Source organism: Anolis sagrei, chromosome 1 (genome assembly GCF_037176765.1).
Source record: "Anolis sagrei isolate rAnoSag1 chromosome 1, rAnoSag1.mat, whole genome shotgun sequence".
In the NCBI taxonomy this organism is placed as follows: Eukaryota; Metazoa; Chordata; class Lepidosauria; order Squamata; family Dactyloidae; genus Anolis; species Anolis sagrei.
Window position 1 is genome coordinate 316,419,958 of NC_090021.1, and position 16,744 is coordinate 316,436,701.

General features: G+C 41.1%; 1 protein-coding gene across 2 annotated transcripts in view; it reads left to right on the forward strand.

Moving 5' to 3' along the window:
• The first annotated feature begins 1,272 nt into the window (after positions 1-1,272).
• The window catches only part of CHGA (chromogranin A), a 31,486-nt gene continuing 16,014 nt past the window's right edge, over positions 1,273-16,744 (forward strand). Inside the window, exons 1-4 of one of the 2 annotated variants that reach the window (XM_060756483.2) lie at positions 1,273-1,563; positions 3,576-3,622; positions 15,494-15,587; positions 15,914-15,982. In XM_060756483.2, coding sequence (XP_060612466.2) covers positions 1,518-1,563; positions 3,576-3,622; positions 15,494-15,587; positions 15,914-15,982 — 256 coding nt within the window. In that variant the 5' untranslated portion in view covers positions 1,273-1,517. The remainder of the gene's footprint in view (positions 1,564-3,575; positions 3,623-15,493; positions 15,588-15,913; positions 15,983-16,744) is intronic. The other variant, XM_060756490.2, reaches the window with a different exon arrangement.

Consider the following 16,744-nt stretch of genomic DNA (forward strand, 5'->3'; position numbering starts at 1 on the left):
CCAAAGCCTAGTATGAAACTGCAGAGGCATAAATACATCTTTTTGTGGTTAACATAATAAATGGAAACCAATCAATAAGAAAGTGTCTGCAATATGTTCATTTTTAGAGTGCCTAAATTTCTGGTGCTGCTGCAATAGGTCAGTTGTTGTGGTTTTCTTTGTCCCGGGATCTCAGGTCTTTGATTCTCTACATAATCAATCACAGATTATGGGCTTTGCTAAATGACTATGTTGAGAAGAAGCAGTCATGTTTTCTTGGGACATTAAGAGGTGTTGGACAGTGTGATATACTGGGAGTGTTTAACCAGAGATTGGATGGCCATCTGTCAGGAGTGCTCTGAATGTAGGGGTTCACCTGAATGACCCATGTGCTCTCTTCCAACTCTATGATCATATTAAATGATGTTGGTATGGGATGACTGTGTGCTCTCCACATTCCTGGTGCCCTCTCTCACCTCATAATTACAATACTATGATTTCACTTCAACTACCAAGGTTAATTCCTATGGAATTCTTGAGATTTGTGGCCAAAATCCACAAAGAGCTCTGGTACCTCACCAGACTTCAAATCCCAAAAAACCCACTGGACACAAGGGGGAGGGGCTATATCTTCCGTTCCTCTTCATAATAAGTTTAGCTTCATGTTATTGTCATTACTCTTCTTCCTTCGGGTCCTTTACTTTCTAGCAGTGGACTTTCCTGTTGTGTTTTTTTTCCCCTTTAAATTAATATTTTCACTTTATTTTCTTTCATCCAGGCCATCAGCCTAGACCTAGATTCCACCTAAACATTAGAAAGTCCTGGCGAGAAGAGCTGTTTGGCAATAGAAACTTCTGCTGCCTGAAAGGGTGGTGGAGTCTCCCTTTCTTTGGAGGTTTGCAAGCAGTGGTTGGATGGCCATCTGTCGGGAGTGCTTTGATTAGGTATTCCTGCGTGGCAGGATGGGCTTGGACTGGGTGGCTCTTGGGGTCTTTTCCAAAAACGTCATTCTGTAATACCTTGGCACTTTCCCGGTCTGGGGCGCAACGTGTGAAACGCGTGTCCCTGGAGCAGAGGAGCCTTGTCCTGATCTGGAGGCGCCTCGGGGCTTGGCAAGGACCTGGAGACCAGGAAAGAGTGGTGGGAGGGGGGCGGCTTGTCCTCCCCCCCCCCCCTCCGCCTTGCCATCCCCATCCATTGGGCGATCTCTTCCTGGGATGGGAAGAAGGGGGAGAGAGCCCTGGCTTCCTCCTGACGCCGCTTCCGGAGGGGCGGGAGGAGGGGAGGGGAGGGATAGATATAAAGGCGGTTGCCTTGCTGCAGTGCCCCGTCGGGGATCATCACCAGCCCAAGGCATTCAAAGGGAAGGGAAGGGAAGCAGGGCTGGGGACGGATTAAGCGTCATCTCTCCCGGCCAGACTGGCCTCTCGCTCCTTTCCTTCCTCCAAAGACCAGCCTCTGGCAATACAGCCAAGGGAGAGACACCCCCCTTTCTCGCCTGCCTCCCTTCGCCCTGCAAGCTCTTTTCCTCCAGCAACATGACTCTCGGGGTATTTTTGGCTGCCCTCCTGCTTGCGGTGCAAGGTAAGACAGAGGGAAGGGAGGAAGGGAGAGAGAGAGAAGGAAAGAAGGAAGGAAGGAAGGAAGGAAGGAAGGAAGGAAGGAAGGAAGGAAGGAAGGAAGGAAGGAAGGAAGGAGAGAGAGAAGGAAGGAAGGAAGGAAGGAGAGAAGGAAGGAAGGAAGGAAGGAAGGAGGGAAAGAGGGAAGGAGGGAAGGAGAGAGAGAAGAAAGAAAGAAGGGAATGAGAGAGAGAAGGAAGGAAGGAAGGAAGGAAGGAAGGAAGGAAGGAAGGAAGGAAGGAAGGAAGGAAGGAAGGAAGGAAGGAAGGAAGGAAGGACGGACTCCGCTTTCGGTTTCCCTTGCAAATCCTCTGTGCCCAGGTCCGCATTGACTGTCCTTTTCAGCACCAAGGACAGCGGCGCCTCCAGCTTCAGGGGAGTTGCAGCTATGGCTGGACCAAGCCAGTCCAGAGGGAACAAAGTCTTGTTTATTGCACTGAAAGATGGGATGGGTTGGCATTTGAACCCATCACAGCCGAGAGGAGACTTGGCTGGACTGGTATGCCCGGGTCTAACAGCACAGCCCTTGATAGCCAAGGTCATTTTATCCAGCTTTCCCAACTTTGGAAGGAATGCCTGGTGTCACCACAACATTCTGCTCTGCTGTATTTTTAGTTTTTCCAGTCCAAATACTTGTTTCTTTCCTCTCCATACCTGCCCACCTACTCACTCTCGTGGCAATCTGCTTGACTGAAATCCATACAAAGTGCAGGGAATCAATCCACCTTCTGGGTTACTGAAAACTGGAGGCAAAAGATCCGAGTTCCCCAAAATCCATGAACTGGGGAGGAATGATTCCATGACCGACTTCTGAGTTATCAGTTTTGGACCTTTTCTTGCTTATAAAATCTACCACCCATCACTTTAGATTATTGTTTGAGTCAGCACAATGGGTGCAGTGCCTAAAGACCTTGGCCAGCACTTAAAAACAATCAGAACAGACAGACTTGCCATCTGTCAGCTGCAAAAGGCCACCTTACTTGGATCTGCATGCATTATTCACCGATACATCACACAGTCCTAGACACTTGGGAAGTGTCTGATATGTAATCAAATACAAAAGCCAGCATAGTGATCTTGTTTGCTGTGTCCTGATCTTGTTATATAGCTAATAATAATAATAATAATAATAATAATAATAATAATAATTACAATCCCATGTGACAGCAGAATTGAGGAGAAGCAACTAGAAAAGCTTATACAATATGAGGATTTAAAGATCAAACTGCAAAGACACTGACACAAGCCAATCAAGGTGGTCCCAGTGGTGATCGGCACACTGGGTGCAGTGCCTAAAGACTTTGTCCAGTACTAGAAAACAATCAGTGCTGACAAAATTACTACCCGTCAGCTGCAAAATCATAGAGTTGGAAGAGACCTTGTGGGCCATCCAGTCCAACCTCCTGCCAAGAAGCAGGAAAATTGCATTCAAAGCACCCCCAACAGATGGCCATCCAGCCTCTGTTTAAAAGCCTTCATGGAAGGAGCCTCCACCACACTCTGGGGCAGAGAGTTCTACTGCTGAACAGCTCTCACAGTCAGGAAGTTCTTCCTCATGTTCAGATGGAATCTCCTTTCTTGTAGTTTGAAGCCATTGTTCCGCATCCTAGTCTCCAGGGCAGCAGAAAACAAGCTTGCTCCATCCTTAATTAAAAAGGCCAACCTTAATTAAAAATTAAAATAATAAAATACAAATATTTAAATAAAACATGATTACACTAGTAAAACATAATTATAATAAGAAACATGTCCTGGCAAGAACTGTTCACCTTTGTTCAATGAACACATCTATGATGCTAATTTTATAAATTGTTTTTGTAGTTTATTTTACCATCTTCACGCCAGTCCTCACTCATTCCCCACCCCAAGATTCAGTTTGCAAAGGTTAAGTCTAGCATTGGCTGAATTTCAACAGCTAGGTGGGAAATCTCAGAAAATATGAAAAAAATGCTCACGGTAGTCTTTTCTCTCTTGCAGTAATTTCACTTCCAGTACCAAATCCAGCAACTCAAGATGATGCCAAGGTAAGTTGCAGAAGTAAAATAGTTTCAAATATATATGGTTGTTCATCTGTGCAAACATGTTCAATCTTACCTGTTTTTTGAACAGTCTTTGATATAGTTATTGATAGAATCATAGAGTTGGAGGAGACCTCGTGGGCCATCCAGTCCAACCCCCTGCCAAGAAGCAGGAAATTCGCATTCAAAGCACCCCCAACAGATGGCCATCCAGCCTCTGTTTAAAAGTCTCAAATAATTTACAAATGTGCTGGAACACTTTACGAAATGAATATAGAATTGATAAAAGTGTCTTAACTCATGATAATAAATAAATGAAATAAATTAAAATTTTAAAATATATGTATCATGTAAACTAGGAAAATCTGCTCTGGGACAAACCCAAGTTTGTTGCTATGTGGTGTGTGAACCATAATTTAGAAAAAGAGTTTTCTTGTCATTAAAAAAAACCCAAAAAACAAAACCTTATTTGTGTGACCAGTCTCCACAATGAGGACCTTGGTGTGATTTCAGTTTTTGATAGTAACTGTAGACACTCCTCTTGAGCTTTTGAGGGTTGGTGAATTAGACTTCCAATTATATCCCGTATAAGCCCATTGTGAGCTAAACTTAACCCCCTGCTGTTAAAGGGCTTAAGTGTTACTGGTAACACACTTCAATAATGCCCTAGTGAAGCAGCGTCAAAATACACACAGAGAGAAAACATGGTACAAATATATTATAATCCCATTAGCTTCAATGATTAATAACATAGATGATGAACATGTAGTATAAGGCAGATATTCTAAATTAACATTTGAAGTAGAGCTGGTCAGATTTTTTATTTCTATTCATTTGTTTTAATCAGAATTTACACAAATCTCCAATGTATCTGTCTGCTCTACTATTTGAAATACTTTGGTTTGAGTCCCCCTAGATACAGAAATGAAGGCCCAGGATTAAGGTTATCAATGCATTTTATTTTTATTAGGGACTAGCTTGAGAAGCCAGCGGGTTATTTGTAAAAGTCTTCTTTAATTGTATGAAAGCATAAAGTTGTGAATTAAGAACAGCTCCCATCATGCCAGGTTAACTCCAAGAAACTCCATCAGAAGCTTTTAATCAGAGGCTGGATGGCCATCTGTCAGGGGTGATTTGAATGCAATATTCCTGCTTCTTGGCAGGGGGTTGGACTGGGTGGCCCATGAGGTCTCTTCCAACTCTAGGATTCTATGATTCGATTATTAAAGTTTGTTATGTTGGGCAAGGTTGCTCTTGATGCATCATTGGTGGGGTTCAGTGTGTTCTCTGGCTGTAGGGTAAACTACAACTCCCATTATGGTGAGTCAGTCCCCTCAAACCCCTCCAGTAGATTGAGTTAGTCATGGGGGTTCTGTGTGGTCCATGTCCGTCATCGGTGGAGGTCACAGTTTCTATGGTTGTAAGTGAACTACAACTCCCAGAAAGGAAGTTCCATTCCCTTCAAACTGCTTCAGTAATCAAATTTCAGATATGTGTGCCAATTTTGTTCCAATCCATCATTGTTTGGGTTCACAGTGCTCTCTGGATGTTAGTGAACTACAACTCCCCCAAATCAAGGAGAATTTTCCCCAAAGGCTGCCAGTATTTTTTGCCAGTCATGGGGGCTCCGTGTGCCAAGTTTGGAGCAATTCTATTTTTGGTAGAGTTCAGAGTGCTCATTGATTTCATGTGAACTATACATCCCAGTACCTACAACTATAAATCATGGTGAATTCTCCCCAAACCTCTCTAGTATGTTCAGTTGCTGATAAATTCCTCTGTTTGCTGTGTGCTATAGAAAAGAGTAGGAAGGGGTTATGGGAGAGACAGTGGATGGGGTCATGCAAATCCCATACCAATGGAGAGAGTAAGAAACACTGAGATGTCTGTGGTGGAGGAAAAACAGAAAATCTAGGATGAAATGGCCCCCATATGAAAGTCTTCACTTGGGTGATGGGCAGTGTGGTGTTTGTAGGGGACATTGGCAGGGCTCTTGGACATGTTCACGGTGCTCTTTATAACCTGCAACGTCATTGGAGGGCCATTGGTGTCTTCTGAGTAGTGGTAGCTATAGCTACACATATACATAGTAACTATTTTCACTTTTATTATGTATATAGATATAGATTGTCCATTTATGATGGCTAAAAGGCAAGCAGGTGCAATGCCATCCTCTTTGTGCCAGGAACAGCTTTACCAGTTCAGCTTGGCTAGAATAAATCAGTGAAATATTCCATTTTACTTCAGTTTTTATTTTCTTAACATTTATGATTTTTTTTCTTGCTTAAGGAGGAAAGGCTATGTTATTTAAAAGTTTCAGATGCAGGGGTAAGCAACAGTAACATGTGTTTCCATCCCTAGTTTGAAAGGATGGCTATGCAAAAATAGATATTCTCAGAAATGCACAAGTGTGTGGAAAATTTCAACAGAAAGGAGGAAACCATGAAAATGAACAAAATCTAGCTACTAGTATTTTTTCAAAAAACTCTAAAATCAGGACAGTCAATAAAGAGGAACACTAAAAAAACAAGGGAATTCCATACAAGACTCAATCAGGGCCAGCTAACACCTCTCAACAAAGGATCTCCAAGGCAGCAATCAGCCAGGGTTTGAAGCTGCAAGGCCATTCAGTGCTAATCACGGTGGTCAATTGCAACATTCATATCTGTCTCAAGCAGACAGTTCTTTCTCCCACCCTGGACATTCCACAGATATATAAACCCCACTTGCCTAGTTTCCAACAGACCCCTCAACCTCTGAAGATGTCTACCATAGATGTGGGCAAAACATCAGGAGACAATGTTTCTGGAACATGGCCATACAGCCTGGAAAACTCACAGCAACCCATTCTCAGAATTAATTTTTCCCCTGTCTACTTCCTTTTGACCTTTTGTTTCTATTTGATTTGGAAAATATATGTTAAATTAAACAAACATATTATGTTACAGAGCCTACTTTATCTTAGATCATTTTGAGGTACTTTCTATGGTGCACCTGGCTTGTGTTTGTATCCCATTGTGATGCGGCTTGTATAAACTGATCTCGAGGGAAGCAGATCATGGGTGGAGTCGATGCTGCTTTTATTCTCTTTATAGATAGCGTCACTTGCATGTGAATGTTGTGTATATATTGCTTGAAGCCCCACAGAATAAAATAAGTGCACCTGAAAATGCAGAGAGTGAAAATATTGTTTTCCATTCGGTTGTACATCATATAGCATAAAAGTCTTGCTCATAGAGTTTGTTTCTTTTGCACAGCCTGAAAACACCCCCAGTTTCTCAAATTGTGACTTATCACTGTCCTAAGTGCAAGACTGATTTTCTGTAGGTTGTTATAGCTTTTTCGGGCAGTATGGCCATGTTCTAGAAACATTATCTCCTGATGGTTTGCTTGCATCTGTGGCAAAATGTCACAGATGCCACAGCCCGAAAAACCTACAACAACCATAATTGTGATTCTGGCCATGAAAGCCTTCGACAATGCAATGATTTTCCCTACTTTCCAACGTATGGATTCACAGAAGTTGGATTATAATTCCCAGAATCCTTCATCTTTGTTTGTAGTTTGTTTGATTCCTACAACATTTAGGAATCAGTTTTGTTTACTTTCGGATGATCATAGCAACTTGTAGCTGCTGGTGCATCTGTGAGCATGTGTGTGTGTTCATGCTGGAAATTTGTACCCCAGCCTTTCATAATACTTTGCTTAATGTGCTATATGTTCATATGTGCTATACTTAAGCAGAGGCAGGATGGCCATCTGTCAGTAGTGCTTTGATTATGTGTTTCTGCATAGCACGGGGTTGGACTGGTTGGCCCTTAGGGGTCTCTTCCAACTCTGTGATTCTAACGGCTTTCATCTGCCAATTTACCTAAACAGATTTTCCTAGTAAGTGCTAATAGAACTGAATTTCTAGGTCTCCCTCCTCAGTCTCCATTATTCATTGAAATCTGCCACAAAAGATGTTTCCATTTTGCTATGGATGGAAAAGCCTTTTTCTGGCATCTCTACTAGATTAATTATCATTAATCTCTCTTCCCAAATCACCATTACTCCCACCACTGGTGCTATAAAAAAAGCCACGCAAATCTCTTTTTTTGCCAAACTGCAACCTGGAGGATGATTTTGTTTGGCACTTCCAGCATCATCAGTTCTGGAGACTTTCAAAGACCCTGAGGGTTGGCTGTGAATTCACTCTTGTTTAGCTCTCTCTCCACTGGCTCAGATCATAGTAACTATGCAGACTTTTGCCTTCAGCGGGGACACAGAGGAATTTAGCAAGAGTATATTACAGTATATAACTTCCTCAGCAGTGTTTTTTTGAATGAGCGCTAATATGCCCACAAGTTCATTCCTCCCATCACAACCATTCCCATCAATTTGAACTTGCAGTTGTGGAAATCCATGTTGCAAGCTCTCTTCCTTAGCATCTAATAGTGTCATCTGTATCACAGTATACTCTGTTGCTTGTTAGTGGCTTGAAATAGAGTTGGGCATTGTAAATCCAAATGAGTAATGGTGACAACTCAGATAATAGTTTCAAACAGTAGTAGGGAATTCACAGCCTTCCAGATGATATTGAACTTTATCTTTCATTGCCATTGGCCATTGTTTGGGGCTGATGGGAACTGGAATCCAGCTGCTTCTGGATTCATATCCCTGATTAACAGCATGAGTTATAATTTTTATTTCAAATTAACGACCTCTTTCCACATGAGAAATTTTTACATTACTTACTTAGGTAATCTCTCATTGTCCAAGTAATAATAATAATAATAATAATACTAATAATAATACTTTATTTATACCCCACTATCATCTCCCCAAAGGACTCGGTGCGGCTTACATGAGGCCGAGCCCACAATACATCAAAAAAGCAATAACAACAACAATATAAAACAGTTAAAATAAATCTCATAAGCAAAATAAACAACAAACATTGACAACGGCACATTTAAAGACCTATGGCTGGGCCAAATGTAATTTAATTTTTTTAAAAAAAATTAAGAATAAGCTCTGCACACATTATTTGCCGATACATCACACAATCCTAGACACTCATGAAGTGTCCAACATGTGATCAAATTCAAAAGCCAGTATAGTGATCTTGTCTGCTGTGTACTAATTTTGTTGTTATTATTATTATTATTATTATTATTATTATTATTATTATTCAGTGGCTATTATTCAGTGGCTCTATTCTACCTGGGACTAGCAACTGGGTTTAAGTCTCTGGGAGTTATAGTCCTGCAAAAGAACTCTTTCTAAGTTCACCTCTGTATGAATTAGATCGCCTTTCACAAAGTCTGTATGGAACAGCTCCCTTCCCCAAGCAAAGCACCAAACTGCAAATAACAGAGTTAAGCGTGCCCCCACCTAGCCACAGTATCTCTTGCTGACTTTGATCACCCAGCAATGCTGACAATGCAAGAAGATCAGTGCGGCGGGTTCTGAATTCAGTCTCCTTCTGTTATAAAACCTCCCAGCACCTCCACATTGATTTTTCACTAGGTAGACCCACTTCACCTTCCTGTATATTGTGAAGCAACTTGATGTAGCTGCTGCTTTGGGCAGCAGATTTCGAGAGGAAAGGGCCATTCGTCTTATTCCAACTCAGCTCTGCATACCCTTGAAAGGCCAGGAAAAGATGCAAACTCATGCTATCTTTTCTGTGAAAAATGGTTCCAAAACATGCCCAGTTAATAATCAGCACATCCTGTATCAAACCTGTCTTGGCTTGATTGCAGTTGGATACATTTTGAGAGCCGTGGTTTCTTGTCAATCTGAGCTGTCTGGAGCCTTAATGTTACCTGTTTTGAGGTTACGGACTCATCACTGTTAAACCGAAGTAGGGTAAAAGCACAGAATCAACAAAATATGCACAAATAGTATCATGTTGTGTGTCTTTAGGTTTTGGATTTACGGTCTTAAGATATTTCTAAATCAAAAGTATGCCATGGCAGGTTGTGGTTTCCATATCAATGGGACAGTAAACCCCTCACCTAAAGGTTCTATGTCTTTGGTATATCACTTAAAGCTCTGATTAAAACCCTGAGTCAATTTACTGGAAGCCAGCACTGGCTACAGGGAGAAATAAAAACAGCTTTGTCTGGGATTTCCGACCCCTTTGATTACACAATGTGTGCTTTCCAGCTTCTCTGCATTCCTGAAATTAATCTGGGATTTTGTAAACCGTATCAAACATCTCTACAGCCCATCCTAACAGAGGTAGGTGACAAGGATCCCCGAACAGGAGGGATTTAACCCCCCACCCCAAAAACTCCACAAGCTCTTTGGTGAAAATAGGCCACCAATTTATTCATTTACGCTATGTATAGCCCGCCTTTCTCAGCCATAAGGTGACTCAAGGCGAGTTACAGGCTGGCACAATTCAATACTATACGTTCACAAAGGAGCAATTAGAGCAATTAAAAACAATCAACATAACAACATAAAATATATATAAAAGCCAATAAAAATGCAATCTTCGGTGTCATCCTGTTAAAATTGATTTCCAAGAGTGAGTTGAGCCTCTTCGGGAATTATCAATTGGAAGAAATTGCAAGTCACTTCTGGTGTGAGAGAATTGGCTGTCTGCAAGGATGTCTCCATGGGGATGCCCAGATGTTTTACCATTCTGTGGTAGGCTTATCTCATGTCCCCACATGAGAAGCTGGAGCTGACAGATAGGAGCTCACCCCATTCTCCAGATTTGTACCTCCGACCTTTTGGTCAGCAGTCTTGCCAGCACAAGGATTTAACCCATTGCACCACCGGGTGTAAGCTACACTGGACATATGTCCTTCCCAACTATAGTTCTGTCCTCATGACACACTTTTCCTTGTCTTTAATGAAGGCTCAATCCCATTGGTCACCCCTTCTGAGCTCCCTCACAGACACATATTTCTCCATTTACTTATCTCACCCAAGGTTTTATCAATCTTATTCTGTGCATTTGGCCCGCCCACCATGCTTTTATTTTATGTCTCCATTATGTTATTTTGCATCTGTTTATTTCATTTTCTGTATTTCATTTTGATGTTATTATTTGCTGTTTGTATTTTATTTTATTTTGTTGTATTGTAATTCTGGGATTGGCCTGATATTAGCCTCCCTGAGTTCTCTTTGGGGGGGGGGGGGGGTATAAGTAAAGATTATTATTATTATTATTATTATTATTATTATTATTATTATTATTATTATTTGCAACACAACACAATGAGTCCACAGCAGACATGGTCACTCTGCTGGCTGTTGTATTGGATCATATGTCGGACACTTCCCAAGTGTCTAGGACTGTGTGATGTATTGGTGAATAATGCATGCAGATCCCAGTAAGGTGGCCTTTTGCAGCTGGCAAATGGTAATTTTGTCCACGCCAATTGTGTTTAAGTGCAGGCCAAGGACTTTAGGCACTGCACCCAGTGTGCCGATCACCACTGGCACCACCTATACTGGCTTGTGCCAGAGTCTTTGCAGTTCAATCTTTAAATCCTCATATCGTGTCAGCTTATTATTATTATTATTTATTATTATTATTATTATTATTATTATTATTATTATTTCCACATACACATTCTGCTTATACAAACCTTTTTATTTAAGGGTGTTTGAAATACCCTGGGAGATTGTGTGAGCTATTGACCCAAAAAGCAACTTTTCCGAACTCTGGTATAGTTATCCCATGGTTTACGATCCTCTGGGAATCCCTGATTTCTGTCTTCCCATCTGATTATAAGGTTACTTAAAACCTGGTGTGGGATTTCTTCAGTTGTTGTTTCCCAAATGTGGGCTAAATTATCCAGCAAAGTGCTGTTTAGATGCCATTTAGGGAACAGGTAAAAGCCTTTCTGTTTTCTAATGCTATCAGAGCTTAACACTGCTTGGCCATTGATTCTTTGATTGCTTATGCATTTAATGATGAGTGCTGCAAGTTGTTTTAGTTATTACACAATGCAATGCTATGGTTCCCCGAGGCACCATCCCAGGAGTCATTGAATGAACTGGAGTGGAGATCTCTCTCTGAGCCATTGCAAGGCATCTGTGACTTAGTTTTCCAAGACTCTGGTAGAAGAGAGGCCCAAGAACATGCCTCCTGTTCTGCTAGTATCCATCAAATATCAGAACTTTCCAAGATTTTTGTTTAAGACTGACATAAAATCATCTGATCTCATCTGATCTTTGCTAAGCAGAGTCAGCCTTTGTTAGTGCTTGGATGGGGCACTGTTGATGAATACAATAGATAATGTGCAATATTTCAGAAGAAGCAACTGGCAAAACACCTCTCAATATTCCTTGCTTAAGAAAATCCTATAAATCAGTGTTTCTCAACCTGGGGGGGGGGGTGGTCAGGACCCCTGGGAGGTCATGAGGGGTTTTTGGAAGGATAGCCAAAGACCACACATATTTCTGATGGTCTTAGGAACCCCTTTGGCAGAGAAGATCTCTACACCTGTCCTTCTCTTCCTTTTTGGAAACAGGTGGCAAATCCTCCCAACAAAAGCCCTCCTCTGCTTTGATTGGCCAGCCTCTCAGCCAAGGGGAGGGCTGTTTCTGAGACTTCAAGTGGGGAGGAGAGCAGGCATGTTCGGCACATGGTAGCATAGTTCACATATCTGGCATGTGAGAGCATGAGAGGCTGGAGGGAGGCTCATGCCAGCAAGTCCCTTCAAGGCATGGGGGTTCTGTGTGGGAAGTTGGACCCAATTCTATCATTGGTGGGGTTCAGAATGCTCTTCGATTGTAGGTGAACTATAAATCCCAGCAACCACAACTCTCAAATGTCAAGGTCTATTTTCCCCAAATATCATCAGTGTTCACATTTGGTCATATGGAGTATTTGTGCCAAGTTTGGTCCAGATCCATCATTGTTTGAGTCCAGAGTGCTCTCTAAATGTAGGTAAACTACAACTCCAAATCTCAAGAGCAATGCCCACCAAACCCTTCCAGTATTTTCTGTTGGTCATGGGAATTGTGTATGCCAAGTTTGGTCCAGTGAATGAAAATACATCCTACATAGCAGATCTTTACATTACAATTCATAACAGTAGCAACAAAAATAATGTTACGGTTGGGGGTAACAATATAAAGGGGTCACAGCATCAGGAATGTTGAGAATCCTCCTATAAAGTCATGAAATCACCATAAGTTTCCATAAGCTTTTTAGCTGCCATTTGTTGACATTGTTGGCTCATATTTAACTTTTTGTCCATGAGGACTCTAAGATGTTTTTCACACGTACTGCTATTGAGTACGTATCAATGTTACCATTGGCATTTATAAAGAAGCAAGTCTAATATATGAATATGGAACCCACACATCCTTGAAACACTGACTTTTTCACATTGACACATATAATAGAATATTTGACCATACCCCAATCATCATTTTTAAAGAGAGAAAGATGGTAAAAGAGGAGGGAATGAGGCACTGGCAGGAAATAAAAATGAGAAACAGACCTTGAGCTTTAAGACATCTCATTTTGCCTACCAAGCACACAGAGAAGTATAATGGTTTCTTTCCCATGTTTGTCATTCCATTCTTTAATCTGAAATGTCAATATGGTAAAAGTAATTTTCTACAGAGATGAGAAGGATTTGCCACTTACAAACTGCAAACATTTGGAGAGGGCTTGAGAAGGAACCTGACTGCCAACTGAGAATCAATCACCAACTCATTGTGATTTAAAGAGCAGCTGGAATAATCTGGTGTCAGTTTGGAGTGGTAGATGATAGATTTGAATGTAGAAAGCCTTCCTGTTTGTTTGTTTTAAAGTCTTTCACTTACAGAAATAAATAATGTTTTATAATAAGTCAAAATGTCTTCGATGTCCCACTCTGACCCATTTTACTTGCTTGATTGATATGGGTAGTGAGAATGAATTATTGCCTCCTCTATAAATATTATTAAAATGGAACAGGCAGTTCTGCATAGACTGCAAACGAAGGTCTTAAATATCTCAGAACACACTGTAGAGCTCTTAATCCTTCTTGCTCATGATTGATAAATTGGGACATGAAGCCATGACTTTTAGTGTTGGTTTGGAAATGGTGTTGCTTTACAAGAAATTTGATTTGTTGTTGTTTGCTGAGGCCAATAAAAAACTCTTTGCATGCGTGTTTATTGGAAAGTGGTAGAACGTCAATTCTACTGCATCAAAAAAGTCAGACTATTATTGAAATGTAATTCAATAATAATTAACTCCTGCTACTGCTATTTGTTGTTGGTGCTGCAATCTTTTAATTTATGCCAATAGTAACCTATATCACCAGAAAGTTTCCCCATAGAGATAAAAAGCGAATGAAAGAAAAGACAAATAGTCCACATGATACAGAATATGATGATAACATGTATTGTCAATGGCTTTCATGGCCAGAATCACTGGGTTGTTGTAGGTTTTTCAAGCTGTATGGCCATGTTCTAGAAGCATTCTCTCCTGACGTTTTTATGACAACACTTTGTTGTTGAACCTATGCTAAAACCTTAGGGCCCTTCCAGACTGGCCCTATATCCCAGGATCTGATCCCAGGTTTTATGTTTATCCCAGATTATCTGGCAGTGTGGACTGATATAATCCAATCTTTGCTCTCTTTCTGCTTGGCACAATTTATGCTGATCATTTACTAGCATCTAAATTATTTAAAAAGACCTCAGATAAAGAGCACAGAGGAATATATATTTCACTGAGTACAGTTGGTATTTGATCTTCATTTCTGTCTCCAAGGTGGGTTAAAAGATCCCATGATCAAATGGTGAGTTAATGGATCCAATGTTCAAATTCCCATTCAGCAATGCAACTCTCCAGATTCCTTTAACTAACTACAATCTCTCAAGCCCTTTCCAGATAGCTGAATAAAACCCCACATTTTCTTCTTTGAATTGTGGGCCTGTCCAGACAGTACCTATATCCTAGGAGCACCCACAGCAAACAGGAGGGTAGTCAATACTGAAGCAATCGCTACAAATGGCAAAAAACACAAAATTTTCAGGTGCAGGAATACTTGGCTCTGAGCTGAAAATCCACATCTTCGAATGTCTGTATGTCCCTGCACTTGGAAAACATAAGATTTTTTTTATCTGGGTTTGTTCCCAAGTTTTAGATGTTTGTTCCTGATTGGTCGCTTCCTAAAAAGAAGGTGACAGTTGTATAGAACATGAAAACTTTGTTTGTGTGCCAGAAACTTTGTGAAATGTGCGGAAGGCACATTTTCTCTGGCCAGGACAAAGTTGTGGCTCCCCAGTTAACGTTGTACATCTTTTCACAATAAGAACAATCAGGAACAGACATGTATAACCCAGGAACAACATCCTGTTGTTCCATGCAATAAGAACGCCACAAAACCAGTTTGCACAGATGGCCCTGCAGTTTATATAATGTAGGAATGGAACTTATACAATGATTTGCATGTTCACATCTTTTTTATAAAAAAAAACTGCCAAAATTTCCGGTGGAAGCCTGTGACAGCCATCTTAGGGGCTTCAAAATCCCAAGACAAAACAGCAAGTGTGGACGACAGAGGCAGAAATCCCAGGACCAAAAAGTTTGTGTGCGGACCTGCTTGCAGGTCCCAGGTTTTTTTGTTTTGTTTTGGTTTTTTTGCTCTTGGCTAAAGCACACAATTTGGTACTATCTGGAGCTGCTTTGGGATATGGCAGTGTGGACTCAGATAACCCAATTCAAAGCATATATTGTGGTATTTTCTGCCTTAATATTCTGGCTTATATAGTTGTGTGGAAGTGCTCCCAGTCTCCCCTACCTGCAGAGGAGATAAAATGGGGGATGTGGGAGGAAGAGGTAGCACATGTACTCCCCCCAATTCCTTGGGGGAAGAACTGGAATGGAAATAAATTCACGCACATATGTTCATGTTTTTCTAGGTGATGAAATGCATTGCTGAAGTCATTTCGGATACGGTGTCAAAGCCAAATCCACTCCCAATCAGCCAGGAATGCCTAGACATTCTTCAAGGCGGTATGATATCTTGTTTTTCTTTTTTTTTGTTGGAATGAAAGAAAGTGTTAGATCTAACTTGCATGACTTGGTTTCAGTACAATGTTTTAAAATCTAATCATAGCCATTGATCAAACGAAGGCTAAGTAAAACATACAAGCCTAATGAAGACACTAATATGTTATGCTAAATTAAATTGTTTGTGCTGGTTTCAGGTGGCCTCTAGCAATGAACTGAATTCTTTGAATGTCAGCTTTGTGAACTGCTAATGAAACCACAATGTGAAAAACATCAGACTAACTCATTATGCCAGTGTATTGTTTATATGACAGTTCCTTTTCTTACAGATGAAAGAATCCGTTCTATTCTTCGTCATGAAAACTTGCTAAGGGAACTTCAGGAAATTGCAAGCCAAGGTATTGCTCTGCTGGAAACATGGCGCATGTGTGTGTGACTGAGATTTTTTTTACTAGCTTGGGTACCCGGTATTGCCCGGGATATTTGAAAAAGTTATTTTAATTGTACGAAATACATAAGGTTGTGGGTGAACTATAACTCACATCATGCCAGGTTAACCCCAAAAAACTCCATCAGTACTTAAAGTTTGTTATGTTGGGCAAGTTTGCTCTGGATGCATTATCGGTGGGGTTCAGTGTGCTCTCTGGCTGTAGGGTAAACTACAACTCCCACTATGGTGAGTCAGTCCCTTCAAACCCCTCCAGTAGGTTGAGTTAGTCATGGGGGTTCTGTATGCCAAGTTTGGTCTAGGTCCATCATCGGTGAAGGTCACAGTTTCTCTGGGTGTGGGTGAACTACAACTCCTAAAAAGGAAGGTTCACTCTCCCCCCCCCCCCCCCACAAACTCCTCCAGTAATCAAATTCAGAAATGTGTGCCAGGTTTGGTCTAGATCCATCCGTATCTGGGTTCACAGTGCCCTCTGGATGTAGGTAAACTACAATTGCCCCAAATCAAGATGAATTTTCCCCAAATACCTCCAGTATTTTTTTGCTGGTTATGTGGGCTCCGTGTGTCAAGTTTGGTCCAATTCCATCTTTGGTGGGGTTCAGAGTGCTCATTGATTGCAGGTGAACTATACATCCCAGTACCTACAACTATAAATCATGGTGAATTCTCACCAAACCTCTCTAGTATGTTCAGTTGCTGATAAATTCCTGCT